Genomic DNA, 24,097 nt, shown 5'->3' on the forward strand with positions numbered 1-24,097 from the left:
ACAGGACCAGGCAACCTTTTGTTCTGTTGTACATGGGGTTGCCATGAGTCGGAGCTGACTCAACGACAGCTAACAACAAGAAGCCCAGAATGCTTATTGGGTGGCTTACCATGAGAGTTTTGTAGGGATGTCAAGTGGGACGCTGTTCCAGCTTCTAGACAAAGAATCCTGGTTTTGGTATCAATACTGGCTTGGTGTGTATGTTTTTAATCATTTATACCTTGCCCGTGAGATGTCACAATTTTGAAGCTAACATATGAGATTCCCTCCAGCTTAGAGAGGCAAAACTTTATGTGGGTGATCCCATTGGCTCACCAGTGAACAATAAAATTGATTTCCCCCTTGATTCCTATAATAATTATTGTCAATAGTATCCATTTCGCAATCAATCCTATGGCTTCATTCTAACATGTCTTCAATTTCTAAATCTTGTTTTCACTTTTTTGTTAAAGAAGAAAGTTTATTGAGTGCCTAATATGTATCAGCTTCTTGACTTAGTTTGGGTTCCCCCAAAAGCAGACACTGAATCAAGCGCTTGTGTGAAGGTTGTTTATTTGGAATATGATCCCAGGAAGCATGAAAAGTTGATGTCATTAAAAAAAAAAAAAAGAGTGACTGAACTGTTCTAGATTTAAAAAGACTAAAGGATTTTAAAAAGAGACTTAACCAAATGTAATGTATGAGCCTTGATTGGTTGATGGGACTGTTCTACTCTGTCATATAGGGTAACTATGAGTTGGAATTGACTTGATGGCACAAAACAACAACAATAAAATCACCACGTAGGGGTTCCTGAGTGATGCAAATGGTTAATGCATTTGGCTGCTAACCAAAAGGTTGGAGGTTGGTTCAAGTTCACTCAGAAGCACCTCAGAAGAAAGGCCTAGAGAACTACTTCTGGAAAATCAGCCACTGAAAACCCTATGGAGCACAGTTCTACGCTGACACACATGGGGTTGCAACGAGTCGGCATTGACTCCAGGACAACTGGAAAAATCACCATGTAATCCCAAAGTCATCAGCATAAAATCAGTCACGGGGCTGGTGTTCTGTCATTCACTTCTTTTGTTTATATCCTCCAGGGGTCACGCAGGACGTGAAGAAATGAACAACCACCTCACTTACTTTATAGCTCCTGAACCTGCTGGGAGATAGCCTGCTGGGCTGAGCTCAGTCACCTCAGATCTCTGAAAAGTAAATGGCACACAGGGAAAGATGAATATACTAGGCCTTCCAAAAGCAATCATCATGTGTAAAATTTTCACTCAATACCCTGGTGGAAGGAAACAGAGATACAAATAAACCAAAAATTTATATTTGCCTTGGGGATGAATTCTATGACATCTGAGAGAGGGTAGCAGATTTTCCTTCTAGATTACTTTCTGCACAGGCTACCATTAAAATTTATAGCTAGTCCCTGAGTGCATATTGGCTCATAGGCTGGGAAGCCAGCCTAGAGGCCTGAGAACTTCATGGTTTCAGGGTATAGTACATGCTGAAACAGAAATTGGAAAGTTAACTTTTAATTTTCATTTGCCAAATGTGTGAAGTTTATTTTGTTTCTCAAAAAGCTCAAAGAATTTCAATCACCTTCTCCCCTGCACTGTGTGATCTGGCAACTATTAGGGAGTGACTTCCACAGGAGGCCACCCGGAGGGGACGTACAGTGTATGCCCCACTGACCGCATTCTCTCCCAGCCAACCCTGACAGCCAGTTCTTCACAACCCAGTTCAGAAACTTCAGTCAGACATTTGTTCTCTTGGTGGTAAAAGCTCCATTAGTGTTCTGCCAATAATCAAACCTGATGCCCCTTGTACACTAGCAAAACTCTGTAGCGAGAAATGCTTAGTTCCGTTCTTTGTTTTGGACAGCTGCCATGGAGTAGAAAAGTCATTTCTTCAGGCTTGCTGATCCCAGGCTAGCCTCACAGCAGTGCAGGGCCTTCCTATGAGGCAGCGTGGCCAATGGAAAGAAGTTCTATGCCTTCATTTTCAGGGAGTCAGGGTTTGAAATCCTCATTCTACATAGTCTTAGTAGTTTGACCTTGGGCAATATGTAGAACGTGAGTCTCAACTACTCATCTGTAAAATGGAGATAATAACAGTACCTATGCCACTGGGGGCTCTTAGGAGGATTAAATGAGAATGTACACAGGGTGCCTGGCCCATACTAAGTGTCCTGTAAATGGTAGCTCTAATTATTTTCCTATTCATGAGTAGCACTCTAAGTAACGAGTTCCTCCTTTTCAAGAATATACTCTTCTCTACCTTTCCAAACTCTGGGAGAGAAAAAAAAAATTCCAACCTCGATACCAAAAAAAAAAAAAAAGCCAAGCCCAGTGCCATTGAGTCAATTCCAACTCATAGTGACCCTATAGGACAGAGTAGAACTGCCCCATAGAGTTTCCAAGGAGCGCCTGGCAGATTCGAACTGCCATCCCTTTGGTTAGCAGCCATAGCACTTAACCACTACGCCACCAGGGTTTCCCCAACCTCAATAGAAACCTGTAAAAACACTACGAGACATTCATACTATGAGTCACTTGCCCTAGAATCTGAATGAAGAATACAGGTTAGGTCTATATGGTTGGTTCTCTTTATCTTCAGGGTGGACACTAATCACATCCATGGGCACATTCTTCTTTTTGTTGAAAAAAATTTCCTTAAAAAAAAGTAGCCTTATGGTCTGACTGAGACTAGAAGGACCCCGGTGGTCATGGCCCCCAGACCTTCTGTTGGCCCACGACAGGAACCATTCCCGAAGCCAACTCGTCAGACGTGGATTGGACTGGACAATGGGTTGGAGAGGGATGCTGGTGAGGCATGAGCTACTTGGATCAGGTGGACACTTGGGACTATGTTGGCATCTCCTGCCTGGAGGGGAGATGGGAGGGTAGAGGGGCTTAGAAGTTGGCAAAATGGACACGAAAAGAGAGAGTGGAGGGAGGGCGTTGGCTGTCTCATGGGGGGGAGAGTAATTGGGAGTATGTAGCAAGGTGTATGTAAGTTTTTGTGTGAGAGACTGACTTGATTTGTAAACTTTCACTTAAAGCATGATAAAAATTATTAAAAAAAAATGTAGCCTTATAGGCAAGCTTGAGGACAAGATATTTAGATTCTTGGGCCATATTAGAGCAGAAGCCGAAGAGTAAAATCTTTAGGTCCTAATCCAAATCTGTATTATGCAGGTGACACAACCTTGCTTGCTGAAAGTGAAAAGGACTTGAAGCACTTCCTGATGAAGATCAAAGACTAGAGCCTTCAACATAAAGAACATAAAGAATATACCACAACGTAATGAAAACAAAAATCCTCACAACTGGACTAATACATCATGATAAATGGAGAAAAGACTTAAGTTGTCGAAGATTTCATTTTACTTGGATCGGCAATCAACATCTATGAAAGCAGCAGTCAGGAAATCAAACGATGCATTGCGCTGCATTGGGCAAATCTGCCGCAAAAGGCTTCTTTAAAGTGTTCAAAAGCAAAGATGTCACCTTAAAGAATAAGGTGTGTCTGATCCAAGCTATGGTATTTTCAACTGCCTTACATACGTGTGAAAGCTGAACAATGAACAAGGAAGACTGAAGAAGAATTGATGCCTTTGAATTATGGTGCTGGTGAAGAATATTGTCTTGGAAGAAGTACAGCCAGAATGCTCCTTAGAAGCAAGGATGGTGACACTTTGTCTCACATCCTTTGGACATGTTATCGGGAGGGATCAGTCCCTGGAGAAGGATATCATACTTGGTAAAGTAGGGAGTCAGCGAAAAAGAAGACCCTCGGTGAGATGTAACAAGGGGCTCAAGCGTAACAACGATTGTGAGGATGGCGCAGGACCAGGCTGTGTTTTGTTCTGTTGTACATAGGGTCGCTGTGAGTTGGAACCGACTCCATGGCACCTAACAACAAAGACAATCCAAACACACACTCAGCTGGGGAACTCGAATGCCTGATGCTTGTTTGGATTCTTTACCTGAAATCAAATAGAGTTCAGAAATGTGTCCAGAGAACGTGATTACTATTTTTGTGTGTGTGTGGTAAAAATATATATAACTCAACATTTGATAATGCAACACCTTTTATATGTATAATTCAGTAACATTGATTACATTAATCATGTTGTGTAATCATCACCCATATCCATTGCCAAATTTCTCAACACCATTAACAGATGCTTCCTAAACAGTGGCTCCTCTTTTCCCCCTCTCGCCTGCCACTGGTAACCACTAATAAACTCTGATCTCCATACATTAGCTTATATTAGATATTTCATACAGTATTTGTCCTTTGTGACTGACTTATCAGAGAAGGTGATTCTTAATGGGTAGGAGTATATGTTCTGCTTCCCTTTCCACCTCTCTCCAGTTTTTATCTTAGGGTTTAGCCCAGGGTCTTGGTTTTATAGGATCTTGGAGGACGAGAACATTCATTACAGAAACATAAGGCACCTACCATATGCCCATCAGTGTGGGCACACAAAGAAAGAGCTAATCAAGTTTTTTTTTTCTTTTCTCAAACTGCTTGAAGTCTGGTTGGGAAGATAAAATTACCAGTCTCTATAAATATTTAATCTATTTAAATCACACAAAATTATTCCAAAGCCATAGGCATGATTATTTCTCAACAGAAGCAAAAAGATTTTCAGTGTGGAGAATATCTTGTGAAGATTTGAAATGTTTCACCTCTCTTGAGCAACTAGAATTAACTCTAGAGGACATTTCAGGTTGGCGTCCTTCTTCAACCCCTCAGTTTAGCACCACCTTCTCTTATATAAGGGCATTTCCTCACTTAGGGTCCTGGGAAGGAGGAGTAGATCAAACAAAAGGCTTTCTACAATAGCTGGCCCAGCAGAGGTGCTTACTAACCTTCTACTTCAGTTGGTGCTTCATTTTCCTCTCTATTCCGTTACTCTCCACTCCATTTACCCTCTTTACTTACCTATGGAATCATGGCTATTAATACAGACCACAGGTGGTGCAACCAATATTAATGTTATAAAAATAGAGTGTCTTCTATTGCAATCAAGAGGCAGCTGTGGTGGTTGGAGAATCAGAGGGTGAGGGGTGTGGGTGGGCCTCCGAATGCTGCCCACTGGGCCCACTCCCCCTTGATTCCTCTGTTAATATCAGCTCAATGTGACCAGATGGGTTTTCTCTTCTGGATGAAAGCCTTGATTCCTTCCTGCCCATCCTGTAGGGCCAGGTTGTCCACCATGGTCTGGGAGGTGAGGCAGTAGGCTGTTCTAAGGTCCTGGGACAGCTGCTTGTAGAAGGTGGCTTTGCCTAAAGACACCACAGGGCGGCTCAAGGAGGCAATCTTCTTTGCTATTCTCATGGTCTCTTCCTCCAGCTGCTCTTCCGGCACTACCTTGCTGAGTAACCCATGGGACAAGGCCTCCTGAGCAGAAATGGGCTCCCCAGTAAAAAGCATTTCTAAGGCAACCTAAGGGAGAAAACAGGTGAGATTATTGAGACACTCTCCTTGTAACTCCCTGCCACCTAATTCCACCCTCTCCATTTCATTCTGCCGAGGCGTCTGTATCTTGACTTACCCACAACCTCAGCCCAATTATCTGCTTCCTCAAATAACATGTCATCCATCACCCCTCACATCTTCTATACCCTAACTCCTGCCAGCGACAGGATCAGATCTTTCCAAAAGCAAAGAAAATACAAGTGGCCCAGGAGAGGAAGGGACTCTTCATGTTCTCCTTTCTCCTTCCACAGATCTGATCACCTGGCTCCTGCCAAAGCAGGAGATTCTATCTGCCTCTATCAAGGGCCAAGCACAGAGCACGGGCCATATCAGATGGGATGAAACCATAAACCCTGCAGCAGTGAAACCCATTATCTCCCTCCTCCAGCACCCCGACAAACCAGTGCAGTAGCTACTTTCCAGAATGAGAAAAATTTTCACAGGTGCCATCACTTCAGCCTGATTTGAAAGAGCCGCCTCCAGAGAAGGAGGGGGATTTAATGAAAATACCTTCCAGGGACCACAAATAAAGCCGAGCATGATTTTACCTTACTAATAAATAAGATATGGCAAGGAGAAGATGCCTCTTTCCTCCCACAAGCCCTCTCTCCCCTCCCTGAGATTTTCAAGGCCCCCGGAAAGAGGCAGCACATTTTCCTCACTCTGCATGGTTTCCTCTGTTTCATAAGCCTGCCACGTATTGTGTACTAGCCTCTATTCTGTAATCACACAAAACCCAACTTCTCTAAACTCAAGCTTATGATTAAAAGAGCAGTTTCTAGATGCACAATGAACAGACAGGGCCCAGAGGTACCTTTCCTCTCCCTCTAGCCCTGGCTTACACTCTTGCAACTCTGCTGCCATCCTTACTGTTCCTTGAACATGCCAAGCCTGCTGTCATTCAGCGTCTTTGTACTTGCCGTTCCCTCTGTCTTGAACGCTCTTTCCCCCAGGTATCCTTATGGTTTCCGCCCTCATCTCCTTCAGGTCTCTGGTCATATGTCAACTTAAAATAAGGTCCTTTATGATCATTTGGTTAAAATTGTAAAACAAACTCCAGCACTATCCCCCGTTCTACTATATTTTTATCCTCTGTACTTTTCAGCATTTTACGTACTATGTATTTTATACATGTATTAGTTTATTGTATACCCTCTACTAGCATGTCTATTCCACTAGTGTAAAAATGGCGTGGCAGAAGAGAGGGTGGGAGAAGATGCTGATAGGACTATATGATTCAGTTGTGAGTGTAGATTGTTAACAGGGCTAATTGTGACTGTAAAAACTGTAATTATAAAAGCAGTAACTGTGAAAGAGTGGACTTTGGGGGTGCGGTGGGGTGGGGAACTGTTGAACTGGAATACAATGGCCGAACCTAAGGTCTCTTAAAGGTTTTGCTATACTGATAACCTCGTGAGGCTCAGAGCAAAGGAATAATTTTCTCTCAGTTAAATCGTATCAGACACCAGAAAGGGTGAAACCAAGATGACTTTTGGAGAACCTGACCAGATAAGATGGATACCTGGAGCAGACCTGAATGGCTAGTACCTGAGTAACCTTACCCTGAGGACTCTTTTACCCTACTGAAGAGCTAATTGTTAATGACTATTTTGGACTGGTAAAATGATTGGGAAGGGGAAGTTAATCTTCAAGTATGAAAGGGCCAATGGCTAGAAGAGCCAAGGGCCTAAGGTACAGTGAATTACTTAATATGGCCCTTGTAGCCATAGTCCCACACAGTGATTAGGTGGGACTATGCAAATAAAGTATATGAAAATTGTTGTGGTTAAGATTATTTGTCAGCTTGGCTGGGCTATGATTTTCAGTGGTTTGGCAGTTATGTAATGATGTAATTTGGCAATTATGTAATGATGTCATCCTCCATTTTGTGATCTGATGTAATTATCCTCCATTTTGTGATGTGTTATAAATCCCAGCCTCTATGCCTGTGCTTACGGTCCCATTTGAGAGTGAGTTATATTATGTTAATGAAGCAGGGTTAGGACGGGATGTATCTTGAGTCAATGCCTTACTAACTAGAGGGTGCAACTCAAGTCACCACCTATACCCTAGTCATCACCCTTGTCACCCTTATTCAAGTCATGCTTTTACTTGAGTCAGATCTTTTCTAAGAGATAAAAGGAGAGAGAAGCGAGTGGGGGCAGGTATTACCACCAAGAAGAAGAGCTAGGAGTGGAGTACATCCTTTGGACCCAGGATCCCTGTTCTGAGAACCTCCTAGGCTCAGGAGACAGATATCTGTAATACTGGAGACAGCACAAGATGGCGAGAAGCAGCAGAAAGCACAGCAGAGAACTGGCAGCAGCAGAACCGGAAGACTGGTGCGAGATGGCGCAGTGGACTTCCCGCCCCACAGGGTGAGATGGCTACAGTGGGTATGCCAACCCATGGAGCGAGAGAGCTAAGCACCTTTGGACAAGAGGCTTCCCAGCAGAGTGGGGTGCCTCTGGGCACTTGTCAGTGGAGCTAGGCTTGCTGACCCATGGAGTGAGAGAGCTGAGCACTTTCAGGCTGAGGCTTGCTGGTGGAGTGGGGTGCCTGGCAGAGCTAAAGAGATTTGTAACACTTGCCTGAGCAGGGCAGAGGCCAGGCTGAGGTGCTGAGGGGCCGTGGGCCAGAGAGAGAGGCCTGCCTGCAGGCACAGCTAAGAAGAGACTGTCTTGATCTAAGAACTGTATCCTGAGTCATTTCTAATCCTGAGTTATAACCTGCTATTTCCCTAATAAGTCCCATAACTGTGAGCATTGTCTGTGAGTTCTGTGCGGCCATTGCAACAAACTATTGAACCCAGCAGAGAAGTAGAGAGTGCCATGGGAGGGATGGCTGGTGTCAGAATTGCTAAAAAGGCTGAAGAGAGGAGATTCCTCATAGGAATCAGCCTTGGGCTGTTGATGCTGATGGTGATTCTCTCTCCCATTCTTGAAGCTACAAGAGATCAGATGCCTCCACTACAGCATTTTTACAACTAGGCAGGGATTTTTTGTTTTGTTTTGTTTTTTACTGTTCTGCTCATGTCTGTATCTCCAGCACCAAAAGAGTGCCTTGCACATAGGAGGCAACCTCATAAGCATTGATGACTTATGAATTAGTGAATGATGGCAAATAGAGTATAGCAGAAGGGACACTATGGTTCTTCTGAGGCTAAGTAAAAAAAGGTAATACATCTTGTACCTGGCTTTTTCTCTTGGGATGCTCAGTGTTAGAACTCAGCTCCCATGCTGTGAGGAAGCCCAAGCTGTATTGAGAGGCTAAGGTAAGTGTTCCATCTGACAGGCCCAGCTCCAGTTCCAGCTGAGAGCCAGCAAGAACAGGCAGACATGTGAGTAAATACACCTTCAGATGATTCCAGGTCCCAGCTGTCACTTCCATAGTCTTCAGGTCTTCCTAGCTGAGGCCACAGACACAGTAGAACAGAGATAAGCCTTCCTCACTCAGCCCTGTCCACAATGCAGATTCATGAGCTAAAGAAATGATTGTTGTTGTTTTGAGTCACTAACTTGAGAATGGTTTGTTATATGGCAATAGATAACTGGGATAGTTTGAGATACAAATTTGGGAGTGTCTTAGGCTGGGTTCTCTAGAGAATCAAAACCAGTGAAGTGTATATATATATATAGAGAGAGAGAGAGAGAAAGACAGACAGAGACAGAGAGAGAGACAGAGACAGGCAGTCAGATTTATCTCAAGAAAATGTCTCATGCAATTGTAGAGGTTGGAAAGTCCCAAGGCCAGGCATCAGGATGGAGGCTTCTCCTGACTTTCTTAGCTGTAGGGCCTGATGAACCCAAGATAAGCTGGTCAGATGGGAGCCTGCTGGTTCACATGCTGAGAAGGCCACTGAATCAGCAGGCAATACATCAGGTCACTGGCTCAAGTCCCAAGAACTGGAGGTTAGATAATGCTGAGCCAGATGCAGGATCCAGAGCAAGCAAAAGCCACTGAGCTTTGCCAGAATGTCCATATTTATTGGTTGCAAGCCACACCCCTGAGGAAACTCCCCTTACAACTGATTGGCTGATCACATCAGATCATATCATGGAGTTGATTTCAAAGTATCACAAAATGGAGGATAACTACATCATTACATAACAGCCAAACCACTGAGAATCACTGCCCAGCCAAGATGTCACAACCTTAACCATCACAGGGAGCCACTGGCATTTAAATTAGGGTTTTTCAAGGTCAGTATTATTGACATTTTGAACCAAATAATTCTTTGTTGAAGGAGTTTGGCCTGTGCATCGTAGGATGTTTACCATCATCCCTGGCCTCTATGCACTAGATGTCAAAATTATCCCCCTTCCCCACTTGTGACAAAAAATGTCTCCAGACATTGCCAAGTGTTCCCTGGGGAGAGGAGGGGTGTGGTGATATCATTTTAGAATCACTGATTTAGATGGCTTGTAAAGCCATGAGATTAGATTGGACCATCTAGGGATTCAGCTCTGTCTTAGTCATCTAGTGCTGCTATAATAGAAATACCACAAGTGGAGGACTTAAAGAGAAATTTATTTTCTCACAGCCTAGTAGGTTAGAAGTCCAAATTCAGGGTGTCAGCTCCAGGGGAAGGTTTTGTCTCTCTTTTGGCTCTGGAAGAAGGCCCTTCTCTCAATCTTCCCTTGGACTAGGAGCTTCTCTGCATAGGAACCCTGGGTCCAAATGACACACTCTGCTCCCGGTGCTTCTTTCTTGGTGGTATGAGGTCCCCATTCTCTGCTGCTTTTCTTTCCTTTCATCTCTTGTAAGATAAAAGGTGGTGCAGGCCACACTTCAGAGAAACTCCCTTTACATTGGATCATGGATGTGACCTTAGTAAGGGTATTACAATCCCACCCTAATCCTCTTTAACATAAAATTACAATTGCAAAATGGAGGACAACCACACAATACTGGGAATCATGGCCTAACCAACTCGTCACAGATGTTTGAGGGACATAATTCAATCCATGACAAGCTTAGATAGAGAAGAAGAGGCCAAAAGCTGGGTTATAGAACTCTCTTGCCATCGTGGGCATAAATGGAATCAACGCTGGACTGGCTGTCATGGACAAGGTGATGCTCGACCTCATTTCCTCCTCTATAAAGTTAAGGGATTGGACTACATCTCGAATTCCTCCTGTTTTGGAAATTATAGTTTTATGTTGGACGGAGACAGAAAATGATACCTTTGGGTCACTTCAGATCAAACCATTTTTCAGTTGATCAATGTGATGGTCAAGATTGTGTGTCAGCTTGGCTGGGCCATGATTCTCAGTGTTTGTATGTGATCACCCCCATGCTGGGATCTGCTGTAAGTAGCCAATTAGTTGAAAGGGATTTTCTTTGGGTGTGTAGCCTGCATCTGAATATAAGTGGACATTCTGGCTTTTGCCCTTGCTGGGTCCTGCAGCTGCCTCTGTTCGTCTGAACTCCAGTTCTTGGGACTTGAGCTAGGAGCTGACCTACCAGTCTTGGGATTCATTGATCTTCACAGCCTATGAGCAAGAGTCCTGTGGTCTGACTTGCTGATCTTGGGTTCGCGAGACCCTGCAGCTACATGAATCAGGAGAAGCCTTGTGGTCTTGACTGCCAATCTTGGGATTCCTTGACCTTTATCGCCTATTAGGAAGAGCCCACTTTCCAACCTGTTGATCTTGGGATTCCTCGACCTTCACAGCCTGTGAGTAAGAGCTCTGCTTTCTGACCTGCTGATCTTGTGTTTGCCAGCCCCTGCGGCTACATGAATCAAGGGAAGCTTCTCTCCTGATCCACGGACTTGGGACATTCTAGCATCTACAATCGTATAAGCTGTTTCCTTGATATGAATCTCTCTCTATGTATATTTATACACTTTACTGGTTTTGCTTCTCAGCAGAACCCAGCCTAAAACAATCAGGAATAGCATTAGCACTCCAAAGAATTTTCTGAAGTCTCAGGTTGAACATGGAATTAAAAACCAGGTCCTGGTTATTAAGAGCTCATAGATAAGACCCTGCCAAAGACACCCAGTGAGTAACAGTGAGGGGACCAGGACAACTGTCTGCTCCATTCTTGCCCCAAGAATCATGTGTCAGCTGGGAATTCAGACCAGAAGCCAAGGTGAGAAAAGAGTCACCACGCCATCAAGCTGCTTCTTTTCCTCCATTAATAAAGATGGCTCTCAGGGAATTTGTGCAGAACATATAACAGGAAGTGGCCAATGCTGAAAATTTGATGCAACATAAAACAAAAAACACCAAAGTCAAGTTTATCAATCACTTTATAACTTGGATTGATCAAGACCTCAAATGACTTTAGGCACTTGTTCATACTAATGCAGTAGGGACTTGTAGTTTGTGTACAGTCCTCCTTATCAGATAGGTTCCTTCTTCAGCTTCTGCTTTTACTTTGATGCCCCTCTCTCTCATCTTGAGCTTCTTTGTCTCTGTTCTCCTTTTCACAGGCTCCCTTCCACATTTATAAAGTACCTGTCTGACTCAGATATTGTAGCTGTACAGGATTCCAAATGCCCCAAGAAGACTTCAGTGAAAGCTGTTTGGACTTCAGGTTTCCACATGCTGAAGCTCAGGACAAGGCCTGAGACTGGGCCTAGCTAGTCCCAGGCCTGCTAAGTGTTGGTTCTCTGAAGGACCCCTGAGCAAGTCAGTTCATATCTCTCACTTCCTCAATTGAGACACGTGGGTACAACTGACTGTCTCCCTGGGATGCCATGAAGAACAGCTAACTGATGACTGACTGCAGGGCACACTGCCACATCAAGTGCAATGGAAGTGTTAGAAAAAATTGGTCCACATGAGCAAGACATAAGCCAAAGGAAATAATAGTGATGGTTTTGCTTGCAGGAGAGAAGCTCAAGGGTCCTGGTACAACTCTGTGTTTAGGATGGTGATCAGCTTCCATGAGGAGGGATTCATATCAGAGCATAATATTATCTTATTTATTTGTTCATTCATTCATTCATTTAACAACTATTTATGGAGAACCTACTATGTGTCAAGTGTAAGAATATCATGAATTTATGTAAACCGCCCCATAGAGTTTCCAAGGAGCGCCTGACGAATTCAAACTGCTGACCCTCTGGTTAGCAGCCATAGCACTTAACCACTATGCCACCAGGGTTTCCTTGAATTTAGGTAGTAACGTCTTAATTCTGAAACAACTTCAAGAAAAAAAAATTTTTTTAATCTTATAAATGTCTAAACTGAATTATTCTGGGAGAGTGTGGACTTCTAAGTAAAGGAGATGTATCAATAGGGAAGACCCCCTATCTGTTAGCGAGCTCATAGGCAGGAGGAACAATGAAGTGACCTCTTATATTCCCTTCTAAATGGATTTCTAATGTGATTTCAGGGTCTCTAAAAGTAAACAAAGAGGAAATGACCTTAGAAAAGATAACTCCCCCCTTTAGTTAAATAGTCAGTCAGAACAAAGACAAACTGCCAGACATGTAGACAGAGACATACAGAGATTGACAGACAGTCAAAATAAGAAAGACAGAGAGTCAGACAACAGTTAGCTTAAGGGCCCCTACTAAATACTGGGGTCTATGCTAGGAATAGTCAGAAATAAAACGGTGGACCAGCCTTGCCTTTCCTATGACCTACCATCTAGTGGTTATCCAAACCAAAAAACCAAATTCGTTGCTGTGGAGTCGATTCTGACTCATAGCGACCCTATAGGACAGGGTAGAACTATCCCAATAAGGTTTCCATGGAGCAGCTGGTAGATTTGAACTGCCAACCTTTTGGTTAACAGCCTTAACTTTTAATCAGTGCACCACCAGGGCTCCTAGTAGTTATCAGGGGTACTAAATTCTGAAATCAGTTTACATAGAAATGTTTTAAAAGATAAAAGATACTCATCTTTCTGGAATACTCTAAATGAAGTTGTGCCTACAGGAAGGTGAAGGGACCACATCATCTGGCCAAGTCCCTTCTACTCTTGGATTCATTATCACTTATATTTGGTGCAAGCTTTTTTCATTATCATTGTCTTAGTTATCTAATGCTGCTAAAACAGAAATACCACAAGTGGGTGGTTTTAACAAACAAAATTTTATTTTCTCACAGTTTAGGAAGCTAGAAGTCTGAATGCAAGGTGCCAGCTCTAGTGGAAGGCTTTCTCTCTCTGTAAGCTCTGGGGGAAGGTCCATGTCTCTCTGAGCTTCTGCTCCTGGGCTTGGCATGTCTCTTCCCTCATCTCTATTTCTCTCATGCTTGTTTAATCTCTTTTATATCTCACACACTGTACATTAATCTACATTAGACCTGTTTCATTAACATAACAAGGACAACCCATTCCCAAATGGGATTATAACCACAGGCATAGAGGTTAGGATTTATAACATATAATTTTGGGGAACATAATTCAATCCATAACAACCACTTACACAAGTTTCACTTAACAGTAAAAAAATCTCAATTGTTAGGTAGTAAGAGGTTTTATTACGTCCCCATACCCACCCTCTTCCACTTCATATACAGTGACAGAATGTACTGGGAAGAGGCGTAATGAGGAATACAGATAATGGAGAGGGATAATGACACACACCGAGTCTCTGGGCAAAGACATTCCTCTTTGGGCTTCCCAAACTGACTTTGGTGGCCCTGCTTGGTGATGGGCCTGGCAGGGCCTCTCTGTGTAGAGTCAGGTACACAGGCTCTGCTTCTGCAGCGTCTTCTCACATGCATGCAGGACTACAAAGACATACTGACCCCCAGGATGTGTCCCAGGAGAGCAATGTCAGTTTTTTACAAACAAGTCAAGAGAAGAGCTAAAGAGCCCAGAAAGGCTGTGAGGGAGTTGGCCGAGTGACCTCCTTACCGTGAACCAATGGATGCAGCTGAAGAGATGTGAATGGGAGAGAAAAGGGCCCTGTTGCTCTTTAGTAATGAAGGCAGTGCTGAACTTGGTCAGCCCAGAGAACTGTGGTGTGCCAGCCTCCTCTGCCAATTTGGAGATAAAACTTGGAAGTCTCCTCAAGTACCATGGCTACTTCTACCACCCTGGCACTTCTCCCTTCAGTCAGGAAGATCAAGAAGGTTTTAATGGGACTAATGTTGCTCAGGAAAGGAAGTCTTGACTGGAATAAGATGAAGAGCCAGCAGGCCTGGACTGAGTTCCCGGCCCTGTCTTTGGCTTCCTAAGTCATTCCGGCCAGGTTTATCCCCTCTCCGGCCTCAGTTTCCCTATCTGCCTAGTAGGGAAATACTATTTAGACATATATTGATTTACAGAAATTTTACCCAGACAGATCGGATAATACATTCCCTAAGAAAAAACACCTATTTATTGTATAGCTAATCAGCACAGTCTTTACTTAGTATTTAAGCTTCTATGCAGTATATCCTACATGGAAATATTTTAAAAGATGAAAGAAAAAAATACACCCTCTCACCCTTTTCCCTAAACCTACTCATGTTGCCTTTTAGGGTGGCATGTCTTTGGTCACCCTAAGATGTTGATGATTAATTGTTCCTTGAGTTAAGGGTGGAGCCCTGGTGGCACAGTGGCTAAGAGTTTGGCTGCTAACCAAAAGGTTGGCAGTTTGAATCCACCAGCTGCTCCTTGGAAACCCTATGGGGCAGTTCTACTCTGTTCTATAGGGAATCAACTATGGCCAAGGGATTTTGGTTTTGTGTTGGGGTATTTGCATTAAAAGTAACAAATATCACTTGAGGCCAAGGCTTAACCCCCAGGCAGTGTGACTTAGTGGAAAGGCCTGGGGTTTGGAGTCAGATGGACCAGAGTTCTATCCCAGATCTGCCCCTTACTAACTACAAGACTCTCTGTGAAAATTTTAACCCTTCTGAGTCTGTTTCCTCATCTGAAAAATAAGTACATTTATCCTTCTGCAGTGTTGTGAAGATTAGAGATAATTATATAAAGCCTACAGTGCTTGGTATTAAGTAGACACCTAATAACATCTAGTGGCTATTATTAGCAGGCCTGTTCCGACAGTCAAAGTCTCATGGGCATACAAAGCACTGGGGAGCCTTTGAAAATGCAGATGCAGACCCGCAGGTGTGGGATGAGCAGAGACCCGTGTTTCTCACAGGCTCTCCGGGGAGGCCAGTGCCCCTGGTCTGCACACCACACTCTGTGTAGCAAGCACTCCTCCCAGCGTGGGAATTCTACTCTGTTCTAATTAGACTACCAGGAAATCAGAGCCGACAGATACACAAAGTTAAAACGGGTAAATGGGTGGATGCAAGAGTTTCTACCGCTGAGAGATGGCTGGTTTGGGAGGAAGAGATTCTGATTTTTCATATGCTCTCCCGTTTGAGGCACTGAACCAGGCCAGCTCTGACTGGGGCAGGGTGCAGCTGCACCAGGCAGGTCGTTTGGGAAGTGCAGTGAAGATGCATTATTTAACTCACGCCAAAGGAGAGAAACATTTTACAAATGTGGAAAATTATTCATGCCCAGGCTCAGTCTGTCATAAACCCAGAGGCTCTACTCCACCTTTCGAGCTTCTGGTGCAGAAATAGCAGCTGAGCAGTTTCCCTGGAGACCAGCAGAGGGCACTGGTGACCCACACATGTTATCTTACCAGTTGCTGTCAAGTAGATTTTGACTTGCAGTGACATGGGTTTCACCATATCTTTGAAGTGGTGAGAAATAGGTGAAATTGTGCACTACAGATTAGTAAGTAAGCACAAGTAAGCCCTGCATACATTGCTTCTTGGGTAATCTGTCCCTGTGTGTTAGGGTAGAACTGTGCTTCATGGGGTTTTCAGTGGCTAAGTTTTTGGAAGTAGATCACCGTGCCTTTCTTCCAAGGTACCTCTGGGTGGCCTTGAACCACCAACCTCTGAGCAGCTGGGTATGTTAACCATTCGTGCCACTGTGAAAAGGGCAGGAACTCCCTTTCAGGTAACATTTGGAAAAGTACTCTATGGATGTGCACGGGGACACGCCCCACATGCCCGTAACTCGATGAACCTGTGTGTGAATGTGTCTGTCAAAGTGCAGTCCAGCAAGGATGACAGACCAACAGGTATTTTTTGGTAGAGTTGGGATTTTGGTGAATTCCTATTTTTCCTCCTAAAACGCGCCATGTCAGATCTGCAGATCCAGGAATCCAGCAACAGCCTTACAATCCGGCAGACTTATCCTCCGACTAAATCCCTGTTATCAGCACTGTGATTTTGCTTCATTAGCGTTAACCCCAAACCATTCACCTGATTTACGCCTCCAAGTAGCACAGCGTTAATGAGCCCAACGTGTAAAAACATCTACTGATAGAACTCTGAAACACTCTCAGACATTTTGAAAAAGAAAACTCTGAAGTCTGGAAAACAAGACTGCTACAACTGTCTCCGAGGCTTTCTGGGGGTCAGAACATCAGGAACACAGTCCAGGAACCCGAGTAGAACAATATGGGGGATTTTCTGCCCATCTCCAGAGCAGGCCTGGCCCTGGCCAAAACTCTCCTTGGAGTTCTTACAACGTCCCTCCCCATTAGTCTGTCATACTGGACAATTACGCCCCCTAGTTCTGAGAATCGGGCTTCCTTGAAACTTAAGGCCTGTTTTTGTAACTTTTTTTTCCCTCTTTTTGCTCAAAAGTAATCTAAAATTTGACAAATACGATACAGTGTTTAAATTTCTAGGACACTTGCAGTATGATGTCTTGATTTCAGAGCTGTTTCGTTGGTTTGTTTGTAAAGAATGGATTGTTATCCCAACCTAGCGCTGATTTCAAGGCTTCAGAGGCTGGAACCCTTCCGGCATGTCAGGTGCTGATGGAGACAAACAGCTGTCGGGCAGGCAAACCAGCACAGCCGCCTTCAACTGTGCAACGCTCTCATGATTTGATTTGCACGATTATAAGTTAGTTTACTGGTAAGTCCTGACAACAGTTTTGTAATGCATTTCAATTTAATGCCCTGGTAGGGACTTAAGAAATATTTACTGAATGAACATATTCACATTTAGCAATCAGAAGCAGCCTCTTAGTGTGAAGACATTTTAGCAAGCTGTTATATATTTTGGCAGGTCACCCTTTGCAGTTCGGAGCCCACTTTCAGCCAGTCTTTATAAGTGTGCATGCTTGCAGGTGTTTGTCTTCAGAATTTCCTCCCAAACACACATTGCTATAAAAATTAATAGGGAGGCAATATAAAAGAAAGGAGGACTTCCCTAAACTTCTTGGTCCCGCTGTTTGATTTCCCTCGGGCCTCATTTCTTCTGCGCCTTAGGCGTACGAGCAACTGCTAATTTTTGTCGTCAATGCTAAAAGTGATAATATATCCTAGAAAGCAATTTAGGTTCCCTACTTGCTGTGGTGTATGACTTTGCTCTTTTTTTACAGACTTTCAATTGTGAATGAAGATGCACTTTTTCTAGAACAAGGACACTGCTGGTTTAGATGTTCAGTAAATAGTATTTTATGATGTCATAGGAAGAAATAAAGCTTCATGAAGAAAACGGATTTCACTGTGGGTAGCTCCAACAAAACAGCTTTTATAACATGGCTCCTTCTTGGGCAGATTCAGCATACCAATCACAGGACTGCTCTCGCTCCTGAAATGCGACCTCAGTCAACCAGACACCATCAGTAAATCAGCTACTTTAAGTCCTTTCTGGAGCAAGTCAGATTATCAACAGACAGACAACAAGTCAGTGACACTACTGTCCTAGCCTCTTCATTCTGGCATTATTTCAGCATGCTATTATATCTCATGGGCAACCATTCAGGGCAACAAAACTGAGTCTCAATTACATTTCAAATGAGATTAGAAAAATATGCACCTTTACAAAAATGACAAAGCAAAAAATAAAAAGCCTAGCTAGTCATATTGAGGGGAATGCAAGATTGAAATGTGGTGACTTCAAAAGTTGATATCTACTGTAAGAAGCTATGCAGGAACAGGGAGTTTTGTTTCCTCCCTAACCAAAGATATGAGAAAGAATATTTGGTACATCTAGCCAGATATGCTTTGGGCAGAACGTCCTGATATAAGTGGCATTTTGACAAGCCAATTCTGAAACTAACCATCACAAGAGCTAGAATATTAAAACTAGAGAAGGGGCCAAAGAAGTTAAATTACCTTTCTAGGCACTGTTCTTCCCAAGGCAACCCCTGGGGTGGAACAGAAGAGCCCAATGTTCACACCAGGAGTGGCAAAAGAGGACTTGTCGCTCGCCACAGCAATGTCACAGCTGGCAACCAGCTGACAACCAGCAGCTGTGGCCAAGCCATTCACCATGGCAATGACAGGAACCGGGTGATTCTGAATCTGCATCATGACCTGAAGGAAGAAACACACCATTTCACTTCCATCCAAGAGTGAGATACAATGTTAATACCTACTATTGTACACCACTTTACTATTTCAGGGCACCTTTCCTATGCATTATTTCACCAGATTCTATGAAAAAAGCGAAAAGGAAGGCACGAAAATAACTGTTGTTAGCTGCCACCGAGTTGATTCTAACTCTTAGTGACCCCGTGTGTGTGAGAGCAGACCTGTGCTACATAGGGTTTTCCATACGGAGTCGACTCCACAGCAATGGGTTTAATGTGTGACCTTTCAGAAGCAGATTGCCAGGCCTGTCTTCCGAGGCACCTCTGGGTGGGTTTGAACTGCCAACCTTTTGGCTAGTAGTCGATCACTTAACGGTTTGTACCACCCAGGGACACCACAAAAATAACTAACTTATTAACTACATACTACAAACCAGACTGTAAAATTTGGTCTTCATGAGAACCCCATGAGGAAGGAACACTATTTTACTACAAGGACACCAAGGTTCAGAAAAGGCAAGTGCTTTACCTAAAGTCACCTACTCCAAGTGGTGGACCTAGAATTTGAACCTGTATGTGTCTGCCTCCTCAATCCCATGCTTCTTCCACTATAGCACAGCGCCTTTGTGAGAGTATGATTTACTCTGACTGTGGCTTGAGCAGCCTCAGTGAAGAAAAGTGCTGATTTTGTATCTCTGGGGAACAAACAAAAATCTTTTCACGAATAGTTCTGCTTTAACCACGCCTGCGTGCAGATCTCAGGAGCCCTGGTAGTGCTGTGATTAAGTGCTTGGCTATTAACTTGAAAGGCTGGTGGTTCAAACACACCAGCTGCTCAGCGCTGGGAAAGACTTGACAGTCTGCTTCCGTAAAGATTTACAGCCTTGGAAACCTTATGGGCAGTTCTACTCTGTCCTATAGAGGCGGAAGCCACTCAGTGGCAATGGATTTGGTTTTTGGTGGGTAGCTCTTGTGTTACAAGTCAGAAACTGGTATTTGGTCCTTCCTTGAAAAATTAAGGTAGAAAAGGGGCTTGAAGGCAATTTCCTTAGTAATTACTTCTCAAATTACCACTATGAATACTCAATTAAAAATTTGGGGCGGGAGGGAGGGACACCCTGCTGTCATTGGCACAGATAAGAGACAAAAACTTGCTCATGTGTGATCCCTCCTCAATAAATCTCCAGAACTTTTAACTTGCTTTTGGAGCTTACAAAATAACTTAGTTTATTTCTCCACTTTTTCACGATACTCTAAACAGATTGTGTTGCTCGGGTAACTTCATTTTGTAATTGTTGCTCTTTGAACTTTCAGAGGGAGGGGAGAGGATAGCAAGGAAATCTGGGCTTGTTTCCCCAAGGTAGCAATCCAAAGGAAAACAACCTTCATTGATTTGAAGATTTTGCCTAAGAAACGTATCTTTTATATTCATAAAAGTTTAATATTCGTTAGCTTTATTATAAAACTTCAATTATATATTTAAGGATATGATATATTGTATAGCAGTGGTTCTTGACTCTTCTGGGAGGTCACGTTTTGAGAATTGGATAAATGTTAAGACCTCTTCCTGGAAGAATGCATATACCCCTGTAAACAAAAAGTTTCATGAATTTAGAGGGGCCATGCACTCTTGGGAGCCTTGGTGGCACAGTGGTTTAGTACTCAGCTGCTAACTGAAAGGTTGGCAGTTCAAACCCACCAGCTGCTCCGTGGGAGAAAGATGTGGCAGTCTGCTTCTGTAAAAAGATTACAGCCTTGGAAACCCTCTAGGGCAGTTCTACTCTGTCCTACAAGGTTGCTATGAGTGGGAATTGACTTCAGGGCAATGGGATGCACTCCAGGGTAAAGGTGGGAAGGGACTGAAGATAGAGCTCATTCTCAGTATACCAGAATAACAAGGGGAAGAATGCACAAGAACTTCTAAAGTTTTGCCACAAAGAGAAAAGATTTTGTTTTAGCCCTGAGTGTTGCCCTTTTACCTAATGAACTGAAATTACTTATAAAAAGCCAATAGACTGATTAGTTGAAAAGTCTATGTCTCCTCTGTTCACCATCTATGAAGGGCTAGGATTTCATAAAACTGGATAGAAAAGTACTTAGGCAATACAGTATATAGCAAGAGCATTAAAAATATTTATACCATTGATTTAGGAATTCTACTTCTAAGAAATAACATGAAAAAGAATTGTATGGACAAAGATGCTCACCACATTATTATTTTATAATAGTAAATAAGATTATATTTATAATAGTAAAAAACTATAAATAATGTAAATATATAAAAATAAGTAGTGCAAACTACACTGGTATTTGGAATTCCGTATTCTTAAATAAAATTCTTGGAAAATAAAATTTTCCAACAGAAATATCAGCATGGTGGTTTAGAGTTTAGTGCAGCAGGCTGGAGCCAGGCTGGTTGGGTACACCATGCAGTCTGCCCCTTACTCGCTGACTAACCCTAAGCAAGCCCCTTAACCTCTAAGTTTTCACATTTGTAAAATAGGCCAGAGAGTCAGCCCCCAACTCATGATGATCCCATCTACAATGGAACAAAATGTTTCCCAGCCCTGTGCCATCTCCATGATCTCTTGCAGATTGGACAGTCATTATCCATTGCATTTTCATTGGCTGATTTTTGGAAGTTGATTGCCAGGGCTTTCTTTTTAGTCTGTCTTAGTCTAGAAGCTCTGCTGAAACCTGTTCAGCATCATAATGTGCTAGCAAACCTCTAAAATGAGGCACTTGGCATAATAAAATGGCTGACACGAGGCTGAATCAAAACTCCATTTTGTTGCAAGTTGCAGCTTCTGCATTCCTGAGAATGTAAAGTTGGCTTCTTCCCATTCATAGGCCTAGGGCCTTGGGCCTCTGGCTGGGTGTGACCAGAAGACCCTGGCCCCCTAGGGATTATCTTGCTTAAGGGTCCTGGCTCTAGCAACTCTTAATAAGGGTGGAGGTCAGGAATTCAGTTTAGCAGCTCTTTAGCAAGTAAGGGTGGGAGCAGGAATGTGATCATAGGAGAATGAGTTTGCTCAAGATATTCCAGGAAAAACATAGTTGAAAATGGAGTTGCTGAGGAGTACCTGCCTTGTGACCATGTGACCATCAGGTATTCCCCTTCCTCATCTTTGCTATAAAAGCACACCTCTCCCTCCATGCTTCGAAGGACTTGGTAGATTCCTCCCTGCCCTGTGTTTCCCCAGTTTGCAAGTCATATTACCTCAGTAAATCTCTTTGTTTTTATTTTAACAGAATGAGTGTTTTTACTCTTTGACCATAGCAACATACAAGCTACCGCTGACAGATGGGTGGTGGCTGTGCATGAGGTGCACTGGCCAGGAATCAAACCTGGGTCTCTTGCATGGAAAGCAAGAATTCTACCACTGAGCCACCAGTCCCTCACAAAATGGGTAACATGGATATAATAATAGTACCAATCTTATAAAATCCTGAGAATTAAATAAATTAATATGCCTAAAGCTATAATCATATTATGCGATAAGCGTAGCATAATCATATATAGTATGATTATCCAAACAAAAGGGACACTTGGAGAAAAAGATTTTAAAAATATCAAAAAATTATAGTCCTCTCTGGGTGTGATGCCTATGGTGGGGTATCAATAACTTATTTTTCTTCCTTATGTTTTCCTAGATTTTCAATTTTTTTATAATAAGTACTTATTATATAATGAAAACCAAACAAAAAAACCCCCAGGGCCATGGAGTCGATTCCGACTCATAGTGACCCTGTAGGACAGAGTAGAACCGCCCCATAGAGTTTCCAAGGAGCGCCTGGTGGATTCAAACTGCCGACCCTTTGGTTAGCAGCCGTAGCGCTTAACCACTACGCCACCAGGGTTTCCTATATAATGAAAGCTGTTTTAAATAAAGTTAGAGAGCAATTAAAAAAAAGACGAAGGGAACCTAGAAAATAAACAAGTGAGGACAATCAATCCCTTGATAGTCAAGAACTGATTATACTTCCTGTTTTATCTCTTTGAATCAAGTGCTTTTTTGGTCCCACCTGCTCCAAAATGTCACATAAATTTAACTCTGTCCTCCTCTCATTCACCGGCATTACTGATGGGGTCCAAGTTATTTCCAAATGTCCCAGTATCATTTCATTGGTAGGGTGTGAGAAGAGAAGTATCTCCTCTTGGGCTGGGATTTCCATCTCCAAACTTTAACAGAAGAGAGACAATCCACCAGCTGCTCTGTGGGAGAAAGATGTGGCAGTCTGCTTCTGTAAAGTTTACAGCCTTGGAAACCCTCTAGGGCAGTTCTACTCTGTACTACAGGGTTGCTATGAGGGTCTTTGGCGTCAGCTATTAACTCAGTTCCACAGGAGGCTACTTTTGCTCTCCCACAACAAAGTTTTTCTTCTTATTTTCATTCTTCTCATTCTTCGTTTGCCCCATTCCTGACTTTGTAAATAATGAACTATCACGCAGCATTTGTGATCTGTACCAAACATGCTATAGTTTTTAGATGCTTAACTAATTCAGGTACCTCTATATTTCTTTCCGAAATCAAATTTTCTCATGCCTGAACGGAACAATAAAATACCTAGCTCATTGTGTTCCAATCTGTCTGTTGATTACACTTGGAAACTGAGATCTTGCACAAGTTCATGGTGCTCATATTGATCCAAGACAATTTGATTGTCTTAGAAATAGTATTGAAGAAATCAGTACACTTTCAGTCCCATTTTACTACATTAGGGCTACGTCCTATTTATGCACTCTTTCTTAGTGAGCCAGGGGCATTCATGGGTTGGAAGCATCCAGGAAATCTGGCCTTATATCCTCTGAAGAAACCCTGGCTCCTCTGTGGCCCTTTGCTAACCCGTTTAGATGTCAGTTAATGAAGACACCACAACAGGGTGATAAATGCAGACCCTTTAGGGAGAATAGAAGGGTTCTGTGATTATTTTTTATTTCAGCCAAATATACTAAGTATTAGTAGAAAAATAACTTTTAAAGCAACAAGCCTTGGCAAACACAAGAGCAAAATGTTACATAAACATCATTTATGCAGGAAACAAAAGATCAGTCTTAGCTGTAGCTTGCCATGAAGGCTCAAGTAAATCACTTTTCCTGCCTGTCCCTCTATGAAATGAGAAAAATATAACCTGATTTCCTTATGAGTTTCTGGAAGAACAAGGGAACAATGGTCAAGAATACATCTTAATCATGTCCGCATTCATCTCTCTGGAACTCACGTCTGTCTTGCCTCCTTAATAGGTACTCATTAAATATTTGTTGAGTGATAAATGACGGAACGAGTCAATGAATGAATGAAAAATTAGGTTAAGTAATCTTAGGGTCAGGTAACTAATTTTTTTTAATGTATATGTCTTGTTG

General features: G+C 42.9%; 1 protein-coding gene and 1 non-coding gene across 3 annotated transcripts in view; both read right to left on the reverse strand.

Annotated features, from left to right (window-relative positions):
* Window positions 1-582: 582 nt before the first annotated feature.
* Window positions 583-24,097, reverse strand: part of ECHDC3 (enoyl-CoA hydratase domain containing 3) — a 31,085-nt gene continuing 7,570 nt past the window's right edge. Inside the window, exons 5-6 of one of the 2 annotated variants that reach the window (XM_049885088.1) lie at window positions 18,536-18,736; window positions 583-5,448 (exon numbers count right to left, since the gene is read on the reverse strand). In XM_049885088.1, coding sequence (XP_049741045.1) covers window positions 5,137-5,448; window positions 18,536-18,736 — 513 coding nt within the window. In that variant the 3' untranslated portion in view covers window positions 583-5,136. The remainder of the gene's footprint in view (window positions 5,449-18,535; window positions 18,737-24,097) is intronic. The other variant, XM_049885089.1, reaches the window with a different exon arrangement.
* On the reverse strand, window positions 22,060-22,130 carry TRNAG-UCC (transfer RNA glycine (anticodon UCC)). Its single transcript has one exon. It is a non-coding gene; the product is annotated as a tRNA-Gly (tRNA).

The sequence above is a fragment of the Elephas maximus genome, chromosome 4 (assembly GCF_024166365.1).
Source record: "Elephas maximus indicus isolate mEleMax1 chromosome 4, mEleMax1 primary haplotype, whole genome shotgun sequence".
Lineage (NCBI taxonomy): Eukaryota > Metazoa > Chordata > Mammalia > Proboscidea > Elephantidae > Elephas > Elephas maximus.